Raw genomic sequence first — 22590 nt, forward strand, 5'->3', positions numbered from 1 at the left:
AACTGACAAGAACATGAGGTCAGATCTCTTTACTTTCACATGCAATCTTAACTAAGGGACTTATGTTTCCTTTTCTGAGGATTACCTTTCACCAGGGCAACATGCAGCAGTGTTCAGATGCAGTCAAGGGATACAAGTACTCAGACACTCTCTCTTCCCATTGCTGTAGCCCAAATAAAACACTAATACTGTAGCTACACACTACCGGTTTAACAAAGAGGTTTTTAAACGTGCAAGAATTTGTTTAGATAATGTCTTTTGGTCAACTGTTCTCTCAAAAAAATACACCTGCCAGTGTAAAAAAAGACCCTGCCAGTGAGGCCTATAATTTTGAAAAAGGTCAGACAGTTCTGTGCTTTTTGTTTGTACAGCTATGCCCCTTTTTTTCAGAGCACTTGACTCATTACCCCTTTAAATTATGTGTCAGACACTACCATTCAGAAAAGTTACCAGCTGTGGATCAATGCTGTATTCTGACACTTGGCATCAGCCTGTTCAGTTATCAATGTAACATTTTGAAGGGCAGCATATCAGCAGTGTTAACTATTTAAAAGATAATCAATTATTCTTTCCAGCAACCACAGCACTGATAGGATAGGCATATTCTTCCAACCAATATTTGCTCGAAACACTGATTATGCAAGTTATAATTTAAGTTGTTATGAGTAGCTTATTAGTACCACCACAGCCCTAGAGAGTGATTAATGCAGATTGCAGCTTGCACAGGAAGGGTAAACACGCTCAGGGGAGGGAGGGAGAGCTGAAGCAGGAAAAAATACTGGCTGTGCGAAGGGAGTATGTTCAGATAGCGAGAACTACCTTGGAAATAAATCACTTTACAGTTTATTTCTCTTTCTCCTGAAAACACTACGAACGTTCCCGTTCAAGCGTGACACGTGAGAAGGCTGGGCACGAAGCGCACCCGAACAAAGCAGCCGCTCCCCCCGGCCCTGGGGGGCTGCGGGGCCGCCCGCAGCGACCACCGTAAGGGACGTTTTAGGAACCCGCAGACGGCACACAGCGGAACGGAAAATAACAGCAGAACCAAACCCCGGGGAGAGGCAGCACCGCCGCTCGGGGCACAGGGATGAGTGTGAGTGGGCACGGCCCGGCGGCACCGGACCCCACCGGCACCGCCCGGAGCAGCGCCCGGCCGGGACCGCCCGCGGCACGGGGGCAGCGCCTGTCCGGCAGCGGCTGTCCGGCCGCTCGCGGCGGGCTGGCCCGGGGCTGCAGGGCTGCGGCTCGGGGGGCCCTGACGTGAGGGGGAGGCGGCGGCGCGGGGCCCCCCGAGCATAACCGGCCCTGGCGGGGCTGAGGACCAGCGCGGCGGCCACGGACGAACCCCACCGCCCGCACAGTCGCCCGGGCCGTGCCGAGCCGCGCCGAGCCCCGCGCCGCCCCCGCCGCCGCTCCCCCCGCAGCCCGGGCGGACGGGAAGAGCTTCGGTCCAATTCACTCACCTCCGCGGCGCCGAGCGGCTCTGCCTCCACCGCATCACTTCCGGGCGAGCGCTCAGCTGGCGGACGCGCCGTGACGGGCCGTGACGTACCGTGACGTGACGTGCCGTGGCGTGCGAGGGGCGGTGCGCGCGACGCCGCGCGCACGGTGAGGGCAGGGAGGACGGCGGCTCGCGCCTCCCGCGCCCACCGGAGCGGGGGCACCCGGCGGGGCGGGGCCGCAGCACGACTGCACCAAGGTAAAGCGGGGAGGGGGAGAAGGCGGGCGTTCACGCAGGGAGGGCGAGGGAGGGAAGAGGCCGGAGGCGCGTGCGGTGGGCTGACACACACACCCCCCCCCCCCCTCTGCTTTGAGCGTTGGTTCCGCCCGGCTGCGGGGGCAAGGGCGCCCCGGCCACCAGGGGGCGCAAGCACGCCCCCGTCGGCAGCGCCCCCTAGTGGCCGTGCGGCTCCAGGTCAAGGGGGGCCGCAGCGCCATATTGACAGTGGCAGCGACCGTGGGGGCCCGGTATGGCCCGGTATCCCACAGCGGTCTGGGACCCACAGCGGTCTGGGACCCACAGCGTTAACTGACACACAGCACTCCAAGCCCACAGTGCTCAGGGGCCACAGCTCTCAGTGCCCATAGGAGGAGAAGGCAGCATCTGAAGCTGCACCAAGGGAGGTTTAAGTTGGACATGAGGAAGAACATCACAGAAAGGGCGATCAGACATGGGAATGGGCTGCCCTGTTTGGTGCTGGAGTCACCAACCCTGGAGATGTTAAGGAAAGACAACGTGGTCTGGTTGACAAGGGGGTGTTTGGTCACAGACTGGACTCGATGGGCTCAGAGGTCTTTCCTAAATCGCCTGTGTCCCACAGCCCTCCCTGCCCACGACCCTGCTATGGCTCTCAAACAGCAACTAAAAATCATGTCTGTCATTGAGTGACCCGCAGAATAAAGTAAGAAGAGAGTCAGAGAGGATTTTGTCTCTGCTAGCATTAATATTTATACCTGTTGTTGAGCTTGGGAGCTTTTCCAATGCTGGGAAATATTTCTATCCATGCATTCAGTTGCATTTGGCTGGAAGCCAAGGTATGAATAAGGTTCATAAATCTATGCTGGAGCTTGTGTCCATGTTGTTATATTTCTGTATGCTTTTATATTATATAAGCAAGGCCATCCAAGGATAGCTGAGAATTCATTTTCTCTGCTAAATTTCTCACTCTGCATTAAAATCTTTCTCTGCTTGTAAGTAATACGAAACTAAACACACAGGAGGAGAAAATGGTATGAAAGTGTGAACAACAGAGCTGGACAAGACTAGAGACAAGTTCATATTGCTTTACAGTTTACCTAGCCACTCTGTGATTTTCATGAGAAAGCTAAGAAATAAGTAAAACAATTTTTTTTTGTTTCCCTTCCCACAGTCTAAGTCAGCATTTCCATTCTTCCTGAGGCTCCTGCAAGCACAGGAATACACAAACATAAACTTCCAGGGCAAGTCTCTATGTCCTGCTAAAACCAGATAATGCCTCGACCACCTCAGACTAAGAGAATGAAAACCCAGTGATCAAAAAGGGTTTCCACTTTCATTTATTCAAATGAAAAGAATGTTGTAGAACCATAATTTTGTGTGAATTGGCTTATTTGAACTGACATAGGAAACGGCGATAAATCCATGTCCTTGTTTTACTATTTAATTATATTCTCTTTGCATACAGTTTGCTTTTTCTGATCAAAAGACTGCTCCATATGCAAGAGCAAGCTTAAAAGAGGTCCAAGTTCAGTCAGAAATCTGAGGCACAGATAGAACAGCAGAGTTCCCATCCCAGCTGCTGAACAGTGTGAGTACAATGATTTAGGGAGTCTGGATCAGAGGTGTTGATTGAGGTTTCAGATCATTTCAGTTTGCCTGCAGAAAGACACCAGCATGACAAAATCCTAAACCCTGTGAAAGTCACCCTGCTTTTAGATACCATTATGGAATATCTTGGTTCAGTAACTTCATTCTTTTTCACCAAATCTGCATGCATTTATGATTTCAGCTTGTCAATGGAAAGAGTGAGAAATAAATCTTTGAATCAAATTGATGAGAATGTCTAGAAATATACAGGCTTGTGTCACTTGTAGAAATGAGGATGTAACACCATCATGGAAGAACATGATCTTTCATTCTATTTATTTTTCACCACGTGAAGATGGAATACTTTAGCTGTGATGGAGGTTTCGCTAGGATCTGGTTTTGTCTGAATCTTAAAAAACGTTATGAATGTTCATTCATGAATAAAAATCAAACGAAGTTTTCACTTTGCCAGTAGATACTGCAGCCACGTGTGGTTGGTGTTTGCAGGGTACTGTCACAGGCCACTGAGTCATTGATTTGAGTAAAAGAGGACAAAATTACTTTTGTGGAAGCTAGATTTTGAAACTTAATATTGCTGGAAGGCATGTGACCTACCCAGCTATCACAGGAATCTGTGACCCCTTCTCTGCCCCCTGTGCCACAGGAACTCATTGTCTCTGTTGTTGTCTCTCAAAGAAATGACAGTCCAAATTCACTGCTGCATTAGGAACCACAGACTCATTTTGGCAGAGTTGCATGAAAGATGAATATGGATTACTGACCTCTCATTGCTGTGGAGAGCTCTGAAAGGAATGATTGATTATCTGCTGCATTAGCAGCAGGAGAGAGACTGCAGGTCATTTTTTACCTAAGTGGCATTGTTTAGCTCCTTAAAAAAAAAAAAAAGCAGGTATATGATTTTTTTCTGCATCTCTTTAAATAAACATTAGCCAGAGTGCATTTGAAAGTAGAAGCTATACATACAGCATACAGGCTGGATTACTTTACAGGCACATAGTATGGAACACAGTGGTGTTCCCTACTGCAGTGTTGATACACCGTGGTCTTGAATGACATATTTACTTCAGTAACAGAGATGTGATTGCAGCTTAATTTGGAAGGCAGTCAGCCCAGCAGTTTGTCACTATGTCTTTAGACTCCTTGCCAGTAGCAAACCAGCTGTTAAATAGAAGTTGTGTTGCTCCTAAATAAAACATTTTACGTCTGAGAAATTCAAAGCTGCCTTTTCAAATTATTTCATGCAGGGTTTTGTTCCCCACCTCCCCTGAGCAAATCCAGTTTCAGCACCAGCACTAGGTGTGCATTACTAACGCATGCCCCAGTTAGCTGGGATGTGAAAGAAGAGATCAGTTGCTTTAAAATAGCCCTTTTTTCCCCATGGGCTCTTCCTCTCACCCTCTGTTTTCTAAAATTCTCTATGTACTCACTGCTGGCAGATTTTATGCTTAAAGTGAGTAGCTAAGGCTTGACTTTAGAAGAAAGGATGAACTAAAATAGACTTACAACTTTACCAGAGGAGCTGTGCAGAGGAGGCGTGTGCTGGACATGTGTTCCCAGCCAAGTATCCCCTGCTGGGAAGCATCTGTGGTTTAGCTGCTCCTGCATCTGTAGTCAGTCTTGGTGCAGTCTGTCTTCTGTCCTAGCTGACACTGTCCTGTTGGGGACATTGTATAGTGCAGTTGGCAGATTCCTTTTATTGTTTTTATATGAACTTTTAGTTTAAATTCTAGACAAGCCTGCAAATAGCAAAATAAGACTGGTGGTTCATAGATTATTCAGATTATTGAACTTTTGGGTCAATCATCTAACAATCCAAAGGAATGTGTATTTGTTTCCAGAAAGAAAAACCTACTGCATTTTATAGTCTAAGGGACTATTTGTTTTAATTAACAGTGAAAAATGTTTGCATGTTCACCATGCAGTAAGTCATTAACTGCTCAGATCTGCTTTGGAGTTTGGATACAGTGGGATGTTTCAGGTATGTGATGTGTGATTTGATAAGAGGGGTTGCACAGAGACCAGGGGAGCGTTACAGCCCTGCGCTGTCGGGCTCTGCCCCAGCACCCAGCAGGGCTTGTTTGGGAGGCAATGCCTGGTTTCCCTCCAAAGCCTGGGCTCTGACAGTGGGCTCCGAACTGCGACCCCCTGCTTTTCCCCACTGACACAGCCGTGCAGACACACCTACCTCTGACCTCTCCTGGTTTGCCTTGTGGCAGTAAACACCCAAAATTTGCTCGGCTAATACAATAGCCCTATACTTTTTGACAGAAAGGTCTGTGGTTAACCTCTGTGGGCTGCATGCTGCAGTAAAATGAAGGGTGGTAGAAGTTAAACAATGGGTGTGACTACCACAAGATGGGTGTTAGTGGGAAAGTGGTGTAACATCCACTTAGCATTCCAGAGATGTGAAATATAATTATGATTTAAATGCCAAAGATGTAAGTTGCAAGATGAGTAACTACAAGGACATGAAAGCCTCCCTTATCTTCCTTTCTATCCCACTCAGAATCATTTTGCACACCCACAAAACTAATACAAGTAGTGTCACTTGATGAAATTACTCCTGATACATGACTTGTACCATCACTTACATTTCTGTCAGTGTGGGCTCTGTTTATACTAAAGGAAAAATTCCAATCTCATTTACAACATTTTAAGTTGGAAGTAATTTTGCTCTCAGTGGAATTACTCCCTATTTATACTCCCACTCAGATCAGAATCTGACCCAGGCTTTGAATTTCATATTATTTGCTCTCATCCTTTCCTGTCATAGACAGAAGTCCTCGATCTGTAAAGGGCTACTCATACCTTCATTTATGTATCTTTGCAGAAATAGCTTATGAGCAGGTCTGTAATGTTAAGAATTGTTAACTAAATGAGCCCTGGGAGCAGCTGGTTGCTGAGCATACATGAATAGCTGCTTAATGTCTTTTACATCATCCAGCATATGTGGGAAGGAGAGCAAGAATGCAGAAGTGCAGCCCATGCCTAGATGAGGGGCTACACTGTTCTGTAGCAATTCCAGCACAGACAAGCTAAAGAACAAAAGAGTGAGTTGTAGGTGGGGGAGTGGAAGCAACTAGTGGGGAAAATAATTGTTAGTTCTAGACTTTTCAATAAAATCTTTATAAACAGATTCTTGGTATGTTTAAAATCCAAGTGCAGCAGGTATAGTCATCTCTGAACACAGGGCATGTTCTGTCCCAAGCTGTCACCTTGGAAATTGTCTGATGCATAGATCAGAACTGAAACCTGTATTTTAAATATTTTTATTCCCAGCATTGTTCCTTTTATTTTCTTTATGGATTACATGAAAACCAAAGCTGTTATCAGCTTCTCAGAGGCGACACCTTCAGATAACAACAGAGGGGGGAAGTCAGGAGAGGCCCTAGGTGAGGCCAGAATTTGGGACTCTGCTTGTGCTAGGTTAACCCTTGTAATTGAACTGTCTCTTTTCTGTACCAAATGTCCACCTAGCAGAGGGAAACAGTGATTTTTCAGATACATGTACATCTGTGCCTTCATGTCTGACTGATTTCACTGCCTGAAATGGAGCCCTAGAGTGGATGAAGTGAAGCACTTACTCCAAAGTGTTTGATGAGCTGGGACTACCTAGTTATATTATTTTGGAATTTATTTCCTAGAAATACCATAAACATTTACTAGAAGTACTTTGTGCAGTGTAGGAAGAATAATTTTTCAATCTGGGGGAAGAAGATATGATTGGTTAAACACATTAAAATAGGAATTGCAAAACAAAAATGTTTGCTTTTAAGAATCAGAGAAAAACAGTTCTTGAAACCACAAAAGGTCTTTAGATAACAGCAGTTAAGTCTAGGAATTTATAGTTCAGGATTTTTTATGAAAAAGAACCATGAGCCAAATCCTGTGTTCAGGTTAGCATCCGTAATTGCAGCTTTGGTGAAGTAAAGAGGGTCAGAGTGTCTGGAGTCACAGGAGGCTGGTTCTGGTCAACCACTGCACTGGAGGCAGCAGATCAAGAACATTTTAGCCTGAGAAGCCTTTGGCTCAAGCCCCTCTTCTGCAACCCAGAATTCCAGGAACTGCCACAGACTGCAGGCATTTGAGCCATAGCACACTGCCAAGCTTCCCACAGTAGTTTGGGTGCTACATTAGGAAGCAGCTTTTCCTCATGGGAAGGTCAGGCTGTTTCAATTACTCTCCTCCAAACTGTCCATTCCCAGCACACAGGTCTGATTTCAGGGTAGATTCACCCACAGTAATTAGAGCTTCAGGCTGTCAAATGGATCCTGATAGTCAGATAATATCCTGTCTCTGACACTTGTTCCTCATTGCACCCATGTACTTACTTGGCAGTGCTGCTGCACCTTAGTTTGGGACAGTGAGGTGCCTTTGACAGCTGCAGTGCCCCTTAAGCAGAAGTAATTTTTTTCTGTTAATTTAATTCTTGGCAGAAATGTTGTTATCCAGAAGTGGATTTGTCTCGGGGAAATTTGTGGTCTGTAATGAAATTGTGTAACCACTTATATGATAAAATACTCATTTACATAAAGCAAGAATAAGATTTCATTCTTTCTACTGACAAATATAGTTATCACACCTGAAGGTTGATTCAGTGGGCTCAGCAGGTACACAGCTCTCTGAAAATCAAGACATTCAGGACTTTCCTAAATCCACAGTTAGTCTGCCTCTCCTGAGTGCTTAGATAAAATAGCTTTCATCACCTTTTCATCACATCAAACTCCAGCTGAATCATTACTGCCTACTGTCATGGTATCACGAATAAGCCTCTCAGCCCCTGCAGCCTATACAAGTTTTCAGCAATATTGTGGCGGTGTTATCATGTATTTCATTCACAGATTTGCAAAGATAGGGTCAGCATTGGTACAACAATGTCTCAGGAAGGGGGATGCTTAGAGTTTCAGTGGCTTGCCCAATGTCTGTTGCAAAACATAAGTGAAACAGAACCCAAGGCATTCTTGTACCAGGCTTGATTCAGCAAAGCACTAAACCAAGTGCTTAACTTTGAGCAAGAGCTCAAGCTGTTTGAATGGAGATAGATTTAAATATCTGTATAAATACTTTGCTGGACTGAGTCTTCAGCTTCCAACAGCTAATTACTGTTTACAGCTATTTCAGGGTTTTTTTTTTTTCATATAGCTCAGCATATCTTTGGATGACGGAAATATTTTTAAACTAATTGAATGGTGTGAAAAAATGTCCTGCTTGCTGGCCTTTTGGCAACTCAAATGTTCATGCATATGTTGGGGGTTTGTCTTGTCTTTATAGATGACACCATCAACTCGACAGGAAGTTCTTGGCCTTTACCGCAAGGTTTTGCAAATAGCCAAAAACTGGCAGTCGGCATCAGGACAGATAGAGGAGACCATGAGAGAGAAAGAGTACATTAGAAATGAAGCCAGAACGTTATTCCGAAAAAACAAAAATGTAAGTGTCCTCACAGTATTGAATTTCCGAATTACTCTTCTCTTGCTCTTTGCACTCTGTGGTTGGATGGTAATATAGGAATATAAGGGTTGAGTTCCCAAAATTTCATTCACCTTAAATGCTGGTGTATTTGGGTTACAGTTTAAATATCATCCCTGAGAAAGCTCAAGCAATTTCAGCTCTTCATTAATTACTGTAGAAGTCTAAAAGGTCTTTTTTCAGTAAAAAAAGAGCCAAGAAAAAATTAAATTCCAAAGATACTGCTTGTGTAATTGAAGCAGCTTTTGATCTTTACAAAGTTAGCTAAGTGTATCATTACCATGTAATGGCAAACAGAGCTCAGCAGCTTCTTTTTTTTCTTTTCAAAGCAGCAATCATTGGCACTTCTTTTAAAAGAAGCACTTTAATTTTTTTCTTAAGGAAGAAATTTCAAACCGTGGTAATCAAAGGCCCTTCTTGTAATTCAAGATCACAACACTTATTTATATCCCATATTGATCTGGGACAAAACTGAAGTAATGCAAAATTAAAAAAAATGAATTTAAGTCATAATTCACGCCACATTTCTGACTTCAAAGAGAGTTTCTGGATAGGATGATAACAGAATGTACACCAAGCAGTGTCTTTCCTTTATCCACTGGTGACCTTGCAGAGTGAGGAACAGATGAGTGTTTTTTTCATAGATGTAGTAGTAGTTTATATGTTTATTGTCTTTTTACAGAGAAAATAGCATGTTTGGGTAAAAAACTCCTTCTGTAGCCTCAGTCCTGACAGCCTCTATGCCTGAACATTCAGTACCATCAAGCCCAGAACTGTTGAGCTGAGGAAAATACCAGTGTTACCATTTATGGATGTGAAAAACACAATCATTGTATCCTTGGGTTTGCCAAAATAAGCTAAGGAAAGCCACGTGCTGTTCATCGTTTACACTTGAGCTTCCAACTGTTAATTACTGTACTCATATAAAAACCCTTGTTTGTCTGATCATCATAGGTAACAGATCCCAAGCTGATTAAGCAGTGCATAGAAGAATGTGAGGCAAGAATAGAAATTGGACTTCACTATAACATCCCCTACCCCAGACCTGTAAGTACCAATCACAAAGTCTTCACTGATACCCACTGAGCTTTCTCCATATAACAAAACTATCAGTTTCCATCACTCTCCTTGCACTGCATTTTTAGATGAGCTGGCATTTAAATGTGTGCTAAAGCACAGCCAAATGTACATTGAGATGTTCTCTATTTTTCACTGTAAATTGTAGGATTTCTTCTCAAAATAAGGAGTCAAAGCCTAAATGAAGTTACATGAACTGAACTCCCAAGGCCTCTGAATACTTAGCCAACCAAAGAATATAGAAAAAACATGGTAATGGAATAAAATAATAGAAGAGAATGAGAGAATAATAATAGGAATTACATCTGCCATAGGAACAATAATCTTTATAGCCTACATTACTGTTAACTGTTCTCCTGGTCACAAATCAGACCTTATGAAATACCTGTCTATGTTGCTGCTTCTTTTCCCTTCTTCCTACAGAAGAACATGTCCAAGATTACTGAAATGCTGGAAGTTGCAGCAAAGTCTTCTAGTGCACCATTCAATAAATTTTCCTCATTGCCCAGTCACTTCTGTCAGTAATATTTTATGCTGCCTCCCATAGAGACATCCTCTCAACTCCTGTTGATGAGTTTATAATTTCACATCTATAGTTCCCTTATCAAAGCAGTCATGGTCAAAATGAAATTGTATTTTTATCAGATGCTTGCCTAGACTATGGTCACTGTTACCATCTGTTTCAGTATACAGAATAACAATGCACAGCTGGCAAACAATGTTCATAGAAATGGGCCTAAAATGTGTTCTCTGCAGTGGTTTCAAAATCCCAAAAGGTCTGCTCTCTCAGACAAACTGGATGATTATTATTTTTCAGTTTCTAGAAATCTCTACTGCTGCTTTAGTCAGTGCTTTTACTACTATTTGCACCTAAACACCCATCTTACAGGATGACAGCCTCAGCAACAGTAACACCTGACTGCTACCACCTACATTTTTCAGTCATTTAGGGGGGTTACAGCTGCACGATTCCCACTAACAGTCTTACGAAATATAAAGACTTTGTCAATCAAAGGAAGAGTCTGTCACCTATTGCTCCTTCTGCTTATAGAGTCAATGACATTGATTGTGCATTTTAATGTGCCATATATATAATCATGACAGTAAGAAGGCAGGCTTTCAATACATACAGTTTGGGGTTATTTTATGACTTGTTAAGTAGGTATGAATAAATCACACAGTGATTCAAGACATCTACTCAAGAATTTTTAGGTTTTCTACTTCTTACAATGTTCTGGAACATTGTCAGCAATCCTATTCCATCAAGTATCACTGCAGCCTGATACCAAACTGCAAAACAAAGTTACTAAGGCCTACATATATAGGATTTTATTAAGGTCTAAAATATATATTATTTTAATAAACAGAACAATTAGGGCCTGAAAGTTGTACCACTAATCACTCCCCAGATAGTCCTCCTCCTAGAAATCTATTACCCTGGCTTGAGACAATAGTTACCCTCTCTCCAATGTATGAAGAAATGACTTAAAACTGAGTGAACTTTGTATTTTTCTTCCCAATATGCACCTAACTGGTGGGATTTTCTTTTCCAGATCCATCTGCCTCCTATGGGCCTTGCCCATAAACAAGGCCGTACATTGCGACACCAGGAAAAGTTAAGGAAGATTTCTAAGCCAATATATCTGAAATCCCATGATGAAGTTTCATAAGCCACCATTTAAGCTGTGATGTGTAATCACGTCCTTTAAACTGTGAACTGCAATCCAGGTGATTTGTGTGCACAACTGTGATGGTGTGGTCACTTGCTCACACATTTCCTGAGGCAAAAAAGCCAATTGATCCATTGTGTATGATGGATAAGGTTGGTTTAGTATTTATTACATTTCAACCACTGACTTGTCAATAAAAGTAACACTTTTTAAGAAGTGAAGTGTGATAGAAAGTTTTCTTTGACATCAGGACAAAATGCAGCAGGATTTCAAACTCTGTTTATCTGTAACAGGGTTCTCTGGTGGTTTGAGGTTCTCTGTGTTCAGTTTTGACTCAAGACAGTGCCTCGTGTAAGGTCAGCCAAAGTCAAGGAAGTCTGGGACAGTCAAGCAGACACAGATCCTCCAGAGCTTCTGCCTGCCAGTGGGAATACAGTCACTGCACCAAGTACCTGCTGTCCTTTGTCTCTGCTCTCTGCTGTCCCTGGAGAGAGTTCCAGTTTCATAGTGCCCTTATGGGGATGTTTTGTTTCTGGACAGTAGGAAAGAGACAGAAAAGTGGCAGAAGGGCTACTACTCCTTTTCCTTTTTTGCAAATTGCAGAGGAGTGGCCTAGAGTCTCTATGTCAGCTTTTCCTTCCTTCCTTTGGAGAGGGTGTGGATGTGAAATGCAAAGTTTGGAATGCTATTACACAACTCTGAGTAAAACATTCCAGTGTTGGGTTCCTCAGGTTCCCATGTATGGACTGGCTGAAAACTCTGCCTTCAGGCTGTCACTATGGGAACAAGCTTAGGATGCTTTGGTGTCCTCACTATGTTTTTGCATGGTCAGCTTTTCAGCATAATCAGCACACTGGCTTTTTCAACAATTATTTTAATTTAGTGTTAGGTTTTAACTCTTACGTTATAGACCCCATCTTTAATAAAAGATAGTATCTTCAAGTCTCCTCCAAGTTTGAGGGGTATTTCTGTTTCCCAGGTGCCTCATGAATAGAAGTAAAGTTAAATTAATTTTTGTTTAATGGGCTACCAATTGTTTTGGCTCCTTTGCAGTCATCTGACTTTACCAGGCTGTTGACTGTTCTCTTCAGGGAAGACAGGAGTGTATTCCATCCTTTAGGCTGGAAATACCAGTGAGACCAAGCTTGGACAAGAGCCACATTGTACTGGACACTACCTAAGTACAGTCCACAGCACTCCAAGGACATTAATAGTGGCAAAAAAAAAAATAAAATCAAATTTGAAACATGCATGTGTGTATGATTTCCTTTTAAAGTGGGAGAAATCAATAGAATCTCGTTTCTGAGCTCACCAAGTAATTCAAAACTCTCCAAGCTCTAATAAACAAAGACAAAGAAATATTGCTGTTTACCTGAAAAGTAAGTTAGAACTGGTCCTGTGCAGAACAGACTGACAGTCCCTCTGCCAGTAATGCATTTTAAAGAGTGAAAAAAAATACAAGCAGAATAGAAAGTATAAGAAAACAATAAGAAGAGTGAATCAGAATGACAAGTACTGGCTGGCCCAATTTCTCACTACCCTTTATGGCTCCAGTCCACAAAGGTCTCTGTTCCCATATAATTATTTTCTGGGAATGCCTCGTGTGGGGAGTAAATGCCATTGTTTTGTCCGTGGAAGCTTTGCAAATTTACTGCTGCCAGGAAGACACAAAGCAAAACTCCTTTAGCCTAGGAAAAGTGGGATTGCATTAAAAAAAAAACAAAACAAAAAACAAAACAAAAAAACCCCAAAAAATTTAACATGATTGCACATACTGCTTAATTCTTCACTGAAAGAAGTCTAAATACAGGCTTCCTATCCTAATTCTGATACACCAGTGTAGGGATGTGTCAACTGAGCCCAACCAAAATGTGCAGAGGCAAGGGGTTTGAATGGAAGCTTAAGCTCACTCTTTGTCATTAAACTATCATTTGAATCTTTTGAATTGCTGAAGTTTATGTGACTAATGAAGGTACTGATGCTCTGACGCATCAGGTGAATAAACAGCCATGGAAATGAGCAGTCTAAATTTACTGTCTGTGTTATAGTCACAACTCTTTCCTAAGCACATACTGTAAGATGTAGATTATTTCAAAAGAACAGCCCTAAAATTACAGAAGATTTACACCAAATTGAAATAACAGGAGTTTACTTCTGAAAGAAAATACAAAAAAGCAATTTTAAAAAGATTCAAATATTCTCAAGTAACTGAGAATCCACTTGCTTAACTGAGAAAGCAGCAAGTAACAGCATCACTTTATTTGAGATGTCTTAAAATGCTAGACAGCCTAATAATTCTTCAAAGTGTTTGAAAAATTATTAGCTGATGCTTTATCCTCCATCACCAGAAGGCAAATACTGAAATTTGTTAAAACTTCAGGCTGTTCAGCTAAAGGAAGGATTTCATCAGCTTTTTTCAAGTCTAGAGAGCAAACCCTTTCTTTCATAGTTTAAGTCAGTATGGAAAGGAGAATCTAACTAGAATCCTTTGTCTTTGGAGGTCAAACTGGCAAACTACCATTTTGAGGGAGTTTCATTAAAAAATGCATCTGTAGTTCAGTCCAGCAGGTAGGCAGACATCTCAACTGGTACTCTCATATTAGATGCCAAGGACTTTATAACTTCTGTCAAGAAGTATCCCAATGATTACACAATATGTCATTCCTACACATTAATTTTACTTGCAAAAACAGGTTGTCCTAAAATGCCTCTGCTTTCTGCAGAATTTGTAGTGCACTGGATTTACCCAGTCACTGTACACTCTGTCCTGTACTTGCTGAACCTTCTCTTACTCCCCTTCCAGTAAATACTGTCATTTTCCAATTTATCACCCTAGTCAGGAGATTGAGGGTAATTTAGAAAAAAATGGTGACATTATATTCTTCAGAAATAAAAGTCTTGAGTCAGCTGCATGAACTCTCCTGCAAGCCAACTGGTAGGCAAGGCAGTAAGAATTTGTTGACACAAGTATCTGGCCTTGAATGCCTCAGTAACACCTCCTTTCTGGGAGTTCTGTCCCTAAATCCATCATTACTAAGGTTGTAATTTATGAAGCTGTGCACTAATGACTAACATTAGCAAGCACACAACTTTTTAAGATGGATGTGGCACCATTCCTTACTGAATGTCCCCCTCATGTTGTCTGGGGGTGAGGAAATGCTCCTTTTGCTGCAGCAGTGCCCCAGTCAATTCCCAGGGCAGCATCACAGCACCAAAACAGGTTAAGGTAAGATTAGATTACCTGATCCATCTTCCTACTAAAACAAGCTGCTTCTTGTAATACCTTTCAGATATGAAGAAAATAAGGCAAGCTGGACATATCTGTGCCCTCCTCTGCATCCATCAGAAATGGTACCAGCAACATCCATCTTTTATCCACAGACAGAAAGGTCACTTATTTGATCATACCTATACATTCATTTTCAAGAATGCTAATTAGAGCAGAGACCTTCAACTTTCACTAGTAACTCTAATCCTATTAGGCACAATGTTCTAGCTATAAGTGGAAGAATTTGGGGTCTTTGTATTGTCGTCTTTTTCACTGTGTAATTTTCCCTTTAACAGCCCAACAGTGTTAAAACCCAATCCTTTCTAAAAATAAATTTTGTGCAGATAAGAGGAAGGTTTCAGTCTCCTAAGAATATGTACAAACCCTGTCTGTCTTATAGGATCCCTAGCTGGAAATCTTTCTCTGCTAAGGGGAAAAAAACCCTTGCTCCATAATGCACTTTTTTCCATCTGCCTTGAGTTATTACCAAAGCTGTAAATCTGCAATTTGAAGTAATTATGAGTGTGTTTTGTGGCTTATTTAATTAGTGTTTCTAATTAAGAAATGAAAATTCTAAACCTGTCAATCCAAGGATTCTAATACTACTATTACAAGGTACTTAGTTTGTCCAAAAATTTTTCACATTTCTATCATGTCCAACTAGCAGCTGAATTGCCTTTTTCTTTTTTCTAAATGCAGCTCAGCCAAGAAAGGTTGTGAATTCTAATGTTTAGCCAGTTTATCATTCTCCAGGAAGGTCTAGACAATGTTAAGGAAATAAGGTTGGGAAGCTCATTTCAAAGAACCATAGAAAAATATCTCTAAGACAGATATCCCTTGACAATAAATTCTATTACTTTTTCTGTACTAGGGAGGGCAGCCTAGGAAATCATGTACTGCAGTAATCAGCTAAAGCAAGTCAGCCATGCCTGATCCCTGGTGAAGGGGATGCACAAACCCTCCCTTACAGACCTCTCTTATCAATATATATTTTTATCATGTCTACAAAAGCTTAAAATACATCTTTAATTACATTCCAGGAGATGCCTTCATATCAAATCTAAACATCAGCACAAAAGAAGCATTTAGAAAATCAACACAGTAACCAGGACATTGCACACATGTTGTAGCAAAGTCATTGTATATTCACAATATACAATTCACAAGAACCACTATTATGTAATTTAATGAACTATCAGTTACTGTTTGTTCACAAAAAGGGATTAACAAAACCCACATGGCAAGCTATTACACAGATTTCTAACAGTTTAAAAGTTATTGATCTCCATAAAATATCATTTAGGTAGTGAATTTGACTTTTTAAAAATGGTTTAATTTAGAGGACTGCTTGCAAGACCAGAATTATCTGTAAGAGGATTGACAAATTTTAGTGTTAATTCATTTTAGTGTTAACTGTTGTTGGCTCAGCCTCCCTTTCAGCAGGTGAGGTGTCACCAAGTGCTTTGATACAGAAGCTATGTCTGAGCAGAAAGATCCTTCTGAGAGCAGTGACTGAGCTGATGAATCCATTGGAAAGGATTTAACAGCCAGTTCCTGCCCCTTCAGCCTGCACACACAGCTTCCATACCAGGAGGTTCATGACTGGTTTGTTATCTCTGATGCCACAGTGGCCTAATTAGTGATCTGAATTGTTGATGCAATTAAACAACAATTAGATGCAGACATTCAAAAATACAGTAATCACCACAATTTTTTTTAATGTATAGTAAATTTCTGTTAATTTTAATTATATGAAAACTACAAAGTATCTCTCTTATCAAGTCTAAGAAAATAATTTTATCAAGGACCAATTTTAATTTATTTACAGATCTACTGAAACATGATTCTCTTCTTAAAAACTGTTGTCTGTTTGGATGAGTGTGCTGTAACATTCATAAACAAGTTTTATTTTGGTATAGGTGCCAAACAGCATTTAGTCTAATTCATTAAGAGTAGTTTCTTCCTCTCAATAATTTGAAACACCTGCACATCTCTGTCCCTCTTATTAAAACAAACATCCTTTGGGTGTCCTGGCCTGACATCTTTGTTCTACTCACCATGTAGCAATGATGCACCAAATGCCTGTGTGCTGGACTGTTCATGAGGTGTCAGGTGTGGTACATGAAGCTGCTGTTTACCTGGGCATCTTCCTGCAGAGCAGCACTGCACAACACACCCCCAACACTTCTGCCTGACCTTGCAGTACCATTCTTAACAGTTACTATTTTAAGAATATCTGCATAAAACAAACCAGTTGTTAATAAAACAATAATGAACTGTTTTCACCTAAGCACAACACGACACAACAAATTCCTATGACAAGAACCGTGTCTTTTAAGGAGTTGGAACAGCCTCCCTTAATGCTCGGAGCAGGACACTGGGAATTGCCAAATGATGGCTGAATCTCTGACTTCATGAGGCCTCCAGCAAGTCATTAAAATGCTGCAATTTGGGCAATGAAGAAAAATACAAGACCTCAAATTAGTGAATGTCTGTGTAGTGCATGTTTTTTTTAAATGTTTGCCTTGATCTTTGTGCTTCTCTTGTACTGTGTACACAAGAAGACTAATGATGCATCTTTAGTACCTTCTTGGCATGCTGTGGGGATTAGTTAATGACTGCACAGCTCTTTGAAGATGTTCAGGCTATTTTATTTTTAATTAATGTTTGCAAGCTACTTTGAGCTTCTCTGATGAAAGGGCTTAAACAAGTACAAAATTTTAGGCAGTTATTAGTCCAAGAGAGCAAGATGAGGAAGTGTGCTGGATTTAGTTGGGGTAGAGTCAATTTTCCTCACACTGGCTGTGTTTGGGATTGTGCTGGACACGGGGTTGATAATACAGAGATGTTTTTGTTATTGCTGAGCAGGGATTGCACAGAGCCAAGGCCTTTTCTGCTTTTCATACTGCCAGGCTGGGGAGGAAGTCGGGGTGTGTGGGAGGGTGGGAGGAGACACAACCAGGACAGGTGACCCCAAATGAGCAAAGGGACATTGCAGACCATGTGACATCATGATCAGTGTGTACAGTGGGGGAAAGAAGGAGGAAGAGGGGGATATTTGGAGTGATGGTGTTTGTCTTCCCCAGTCACCATTACATGTGATGTGCCCCTGCTCTCCTGGGAATGGCTGAACACCTGCCTGCCCATGGGAAGCAGGAAATTAATTGTTTTGCTTTATTTGTGTGCATGGCTTTTGCTTTCCCTGTTAAACTGTCTTTATCTCACCCCATGAGATAGTGGGGGGGGGTGAGTGAGTGGCTGTGTGTGGGGCTGGGCTGCTGGCAGGAAATAAAGTGAGACTAGAGAGAAAGAAAACTGCTCCATGTGTCAGGTACCTGGAATATGTAGGTAAATATTGAATATTGAATACTGAATATTGAATATTCAATATTGAAAACAGGAGTTACATGGCACAAGCATACTGTTCTGAGAAATGGCAACTCCCAATACATGTGCTGTTGAGAAGTTTTCCATGGAAATTCTGAGGGGAATCAAGGAATTACTACAGTTTTATAATACAGCTTTGGTAGTTCATTCTATCTGAGGATTGGAGGATTGGTTTCATATGTTGACAACAAAATATTCTCATCTCCTCCCTCCTTGTCCTACATACTCCTGGGACACGGAAATGGTAGACAAATCCAAAATCTTTTTGCAAGAATTGTGAAGTAGATTCCCAGTAAAATCAGAATCAGAACTCTTTAGGCCCAATTTCATTTAAAAAAAAAACAGCCATGCAGCCATTGAGGAGTAAAGCATATCTTTACAATCTCAATATTGCACCTTCTCAGTCGTCCAGCTGGCACAGGGCTGCCACACCTCGATTTATCCAGTGTTTCTGGGGCTTGTCTGAAGGGAGATCAATCGACAGAACATAGTTGGTTGAGTGCCCAGTGGTGGATAAGACACCTCTTCTTTCACTTGTCTTGTATACAGGGCATGAATAGATGTTCAGATGAAGAAACTTGGAACTTTCTCCAGGTTTCAGCCATATTATGGGCAGAGGATCGTAAAGGATTTTTGGTAGTGACTCTCCAATTACCAAGGATTCTCTATCCCATCGTGCACCTTCCAAAAAAAGGCCTCTCACGTAAGCCCCATCTTCTGGCATTTTCTCCATTGTGTGCTCCTGTTTCATCACCTAGAATGATTAAACCATTGCTTGATTTTATTTTTATCTGGAGTATACTGAATCCTCTAAGTGACAGTCTGAAATTGCTCCTTTAAATAAAATACTTTTTCATCTGAAAACTCTATTTCTTGCTGCCCCAGAACATGTTTCAAGCTGTTCAAGAAAAATAAAATTCTTCTGCAATTTTCTTACCTCAAACTCAAATCCGATGTGGTCAATTGGGATGGTGTATTTTCTGGCAAAGTTTTGTAAAACACCAGTCAAAAAAGACTGAGTGAAGAAGAATCCTGAGAGCCAAAAGACTGTGGGTGGCCCCTTGTCAACCCAATCCTGAATAAGGAGAGAGAAAACAAATGTAAAAAACAACCCAATATATTTGTGGCTTCACTGTGCCAATTCACCAGAAAAGGGATGTCTTTTCAGGTAAACTCAAACAGCGCAAAGAGATCTAAGCCTTGATGGGACCATCTGCATCTTTTCATCAATTTTCTTTTTTTCAGAGACAATAAATCACAGTTTAGGATGACAACAAAAATAATCACTCATTCTGAAACAACCAGAATTCAGTGCTACTGAGAAAAATTTCATAAAATAGCATAAGCACATTTTTGTTAAGTTAGACAATGGCCTCCTAAAACAAGAAAAGTGATTGAATTTTGACAGTGTTATCAAAATACTTTATTTTACAGTCTTGTAAACACCAATCTCTAAACATAAAAAAAAAAAAGCCAAATTCTTTTATATTCTTCACTGATCAATGTCTCTTCACTGTGAGAGCACTCACTGCCACCCACACATCAGATCTTAGTAGAGGAATTCATTCCTGTACAAAGATGCCAGACAAGGAGATGATGTCTACAGACAAGACGTCTTGTCCACACAATGCAGTAGGAAAAAGCAAAACAAGAGCAGAATGTCTTCACACTACTACAGTACTAAGTTATTAGAGTCAAAAGAAGCCCATATAATGCTCTGATCCAGCAAACAGGAAATTCTGCCATTTACATAAATCTCAGACACTTCTTCCTAGCTTTCTCCTCTCCTGACTTCTATGAGATTTCACTACATCTCAGCAGCTCACTATTTAAGGTACACCCAAAATTTTAAGTAGTTTTAAGAGTGCTAAAAGTGCAATGGAAATAATGGAATGGTAAGTTAAAAATAAAATAGCCTGTTCAAAAAGCATGTGAAAGTGGTGTCACGTTTTATGAAACCTGAAAGCTATTTACAGACACGTATATAGAATTCCATAGTGCCTGTTATGCAATGGTTCTAAAGCATTCTCACACCCAGCTCAGTGTCCTTTCAGCAAGGAAGTCATTAAGATATCAATTCAAACTAAAATGAATCTTGTAGAAATAGAAAGATGGAAACTACCAAAAGCAGCACTGGATTAGCACCAAGGGATCTTTCTCCCAGCTCACCCTGAGCAATTGCCCAGCTAACGGCAGTGCTGCTAATGCAAAGTGTATTTGGACATGAGTGTGTGTGAGAAGCTCACAGTCTGGAGCTACCCAGGGACTGCTGAGCAAGGACAACACTGACACACTCTCTCCATCCAGCTTTCAACTACAATTCCCCAGACCCTTCAGTCTCGGTTTAGCAGACCTGGAAGAACTCCAAACGACAGAGGAGATCGGACACATAGCTTCCCAGAGGCTTCAGTGATGGATAGGATTTGGCAGCCCACATTGATGGCACTTTTCCCATTAGCATGCTGTTAAAAACATCTTCAAGCTCAGAAGACATCAACACTTGGCCTTTAATGGCTTTGCCTATGTTAATGAGGCTCTTCCTAACAACTTCTGTAAGCCTTCAGAGAAAACAAAGGAATTGTCATTATTTACTTCTTACTACCTGGCTAAATACCCCTCAGTCTAACTTGAATGAAGAGTTGACAGAGGTGGTAAACGTCCTGTCAGAAATTCCTTATCTCACCTGTAGTTATCAAAACTCTTTACTTAACTTTAGAAAAGCAAACAAATTTAAAACATACACACAGAATAAAAGGCAGTGAAAATTTTCCTTCTAGACAAGGGAAATCAAGTGACAAGAGCTTTAAAGCTTGTAGCACTCATTATCATGGTCTGCTGTGAATATTTGGGCCTGGGTATCGCTAACAAAGACTAAAGTAGGCTGTTCTACCTCAGCAGAACTCAAATCTCATTCATAATCCAAGAATACAGGTACTATTGCTATATTCAGGTACTCAGCTGCAGCTTTCAAGTCTTTTTAAAAGATTCATACAAAGCAGAATCTAACATGTTAAGAAAAATGCATTGTAAAAGGCTTGTTTAAGGCTTGTGAGCAGCTAGCACCAATGAACACAAGTATATTTCAGTTTAAGAAGTACTACACAAAACTCTGAGCCATACCTGTTAAATCTAATTAGTTCTTGCCTAAGAACAGTATTCATGGACTCTTCATACAGTACTGGGTATGCCTTCATCACTTCTTCCATATCAAAGCTACTTGGTAGTTTGGATAGGATGTCCTGTGCCAAATCTTCAACAACTTCCTGAAGTCACAAGTTTGTTATGAGTAACAAAAAAATCCACTAGAGTATAAAATACAGGAGGTCAAATCTGAGAGACTTGAAAGGTTATTTATCTGTATCTCAAAGGGGCATGGATTTGGCCTGAGCTGCCAGGACATGTGGTATTAATCTGTTTGAATACAAACTCATGAAGCATAGCATATCTTCCTTAAAGATGCTATGCCAAATCCATCTGCTTCTCTACAGGGATTTCACATCTACTCCCAATGCTACAGTCATGAGATGAGAGGTTTTGGATTACTCTGAGATCTAGGACATGCTAGGAAAGGGCACCTTTCTGGAGTGCAAATTGATCTTTCTTCCCCAGTTACCTGAGGGGACTTGCCAGCTCCCCCTGCTTCTCTAGGCAAAGTCAGGAGCACTGCATGGAAAAGCTGGTTGGTCTCCTGATTATCCTTGGTGATGTCTGCATTTTCATGAAGTCCAAACACTTCAGGGTGTGTTGTAATTGGCAAACTTCGTATGTATTCAATGTAAGACTGTAAAACAAGCATTCAGATGTCAGACATCATGCAAAGTGATATTTATAAATATCACAAAGTGATATTTATAAATAGGTCAGTAAATCCAACTGGCACAGAACCTTCCCATTTACAATTCAAGTTGGTAGTTCCCTGTTAAACACATCCAGGAATTGACTGACTCTCCACAAAGATAAATATGAAAGTTCTGAGTGATTCAAAAACTCACAGAGGAGTTATTATCACCCTTGTGTAAGTGGCAAGAGAAAGAAAAGTACATTAGCAATATCCAAGGAGTGTTGGTAGGAATCACAGAAGGGGTAGGATGCTGGATGTGTCATCCCTACAACTGTGGGCTACACAAATGGGTGGGATTTGAGCACATTCCTTATCTCTATGCAGCTGTTAGGAAGTAAAAAGAAGATGGAAATTGAGTATACACCTGCCATTCCACCTCTTCCTCCTGATTGCTGCTTTCAAGGGTGGCTCTCTGCATCAACAAATGCACAAGTATTGGATGATCTCTACACCCCCACTGGGATCCATAGTGCCAGATTCATATTTCATACACAAGATACATTCTGGCATGGCTTTATGCTCTGATGGGGTGTATTTTCTGTTTGCTTATTCAGCATTAATAAGCACAGTG

General features: G+C 41.3%; 3 protein-coding genes and 1 long non-coding RNA gene across 7 annotated transcripts in view; 1 reads left to right on the forward strand and 3 right to left on the reverse strand.

Annotated features, from left to right (window-relative positions):
* Nucleotides 1–1676, reverse strand: part of DCUN1D3 (defective in cullin neddylation 1 domain containing 3) — a 25478-nt gene extending 23802 nt beyond the window's left edge. Inside the window, exon 1 of the mRNA XM_086854709.1 lies at nucleotides 1464–1676. The gene's annotated coding sequence lies outside the window, so the exon portion shown is untranslated. The remainder of the gene's footprint in view (nucleotides 1–1463) is intronic.
* Nucleotides 1583–11739, forward strand: LYRM1 (LYR motif containing 1). Of its 2 annotated transcripts, none has more exons than XM_086854712.1 (4): nucleotides 1583–1699; nucleotides 8579–8737; nucleotides 9731–9823; nucleotides 11407–11739. In XM_086854712.1, exons 2-4 carry the CDS (start codon nucleotides 8579–8581, stop codon nucleotides 11521–11523), a joined length of 369 nt encoding a protein of 122 aa, XP_086710838.1. In that variant the 5' UTR covers nucleotides 1583–1699; the 3' UTR covers nucleotides 11524–11739. The 2 variants fall into 2 exon arrangements, with proteins under 2 accessions (XP_086710838.1, XP_023792472.1); XM_023936704.2 differs by lacking the exon at nucleotides 1583–1699 and adding an exon at nucleotides 3168–3287.
* On the reverse strand, nucleotides 3019–17027 carry LOC147650052 (uncharacterized). 2 transcript variants are annotated; one of them, XR_015277399.1, is made up of 3 exons: nucleotides 16849–17027; nucleotides 4811–4961; nucleotides 3019–3355 (listed from the first exon to the last, which is right to left on the reverse strand). It is a non-coding gene; the product is annotated as an uncharacterized LOC147650052 (long non-coding RNA). The 2 variants fall into 2 exon arrangements; XR_015277398.1 differs by having other exon boundaries at nucleotides 3019–4175.
* Nucleotides 17028–18534: 1507 nt separating this feature from the next.
* Nucleotides 18535–22590, reverse strand: part of DNAH3 (dynein axonemal heavy chain 3) — a 53767-nt gene continuing 49711 nt past the window's right edge. For both annotated transcript variants that reach the window (XM_086854693.1, XM_023936708.2), the window contains 5 exons: nucleotides 21792–21959; nucleotides 21299–21441; nucleotides 20532–20736; nucleotides 19116–19253; nucleotides 18535–18932 (listed from right to left, as the gene is read on the reverse strand). In XM_086854693.1, coding sequence (XP_086710819.1) covers nucleotides 18579–18932; nucleotides 19116–19253; nucleotides 20532–20736; nucleotides 21299–21441; nucleotides 21792–21959 — 1008 coding nt within the window. In that variant the 3' untranslated portion in view covers nucleotides 18535–18578. The remainder of the gene's footprint in view (nucleotides 18933–19115; nucleotides 19254–20531; nucleotides 20737–21298; nucleotides 21442–21791; nucleotides 21960–22590) is intronic.

The sequence above is a fragment of the Cyanistes caeruleus genome, chromosome 17 (assembly GCF_971803275.1).
Source record: "Cyanistes caeruleus chromosome 17, bCyaCae1.hap1.1, whole genome shotgun sequence".
In the NCBI taxonomy this organism is placed as follows: Eukaryota; Metazoa; Chordata; class Aves; order Passeriformes; family Paridae; genus Cyanistes; species Cyanistes caeruleus.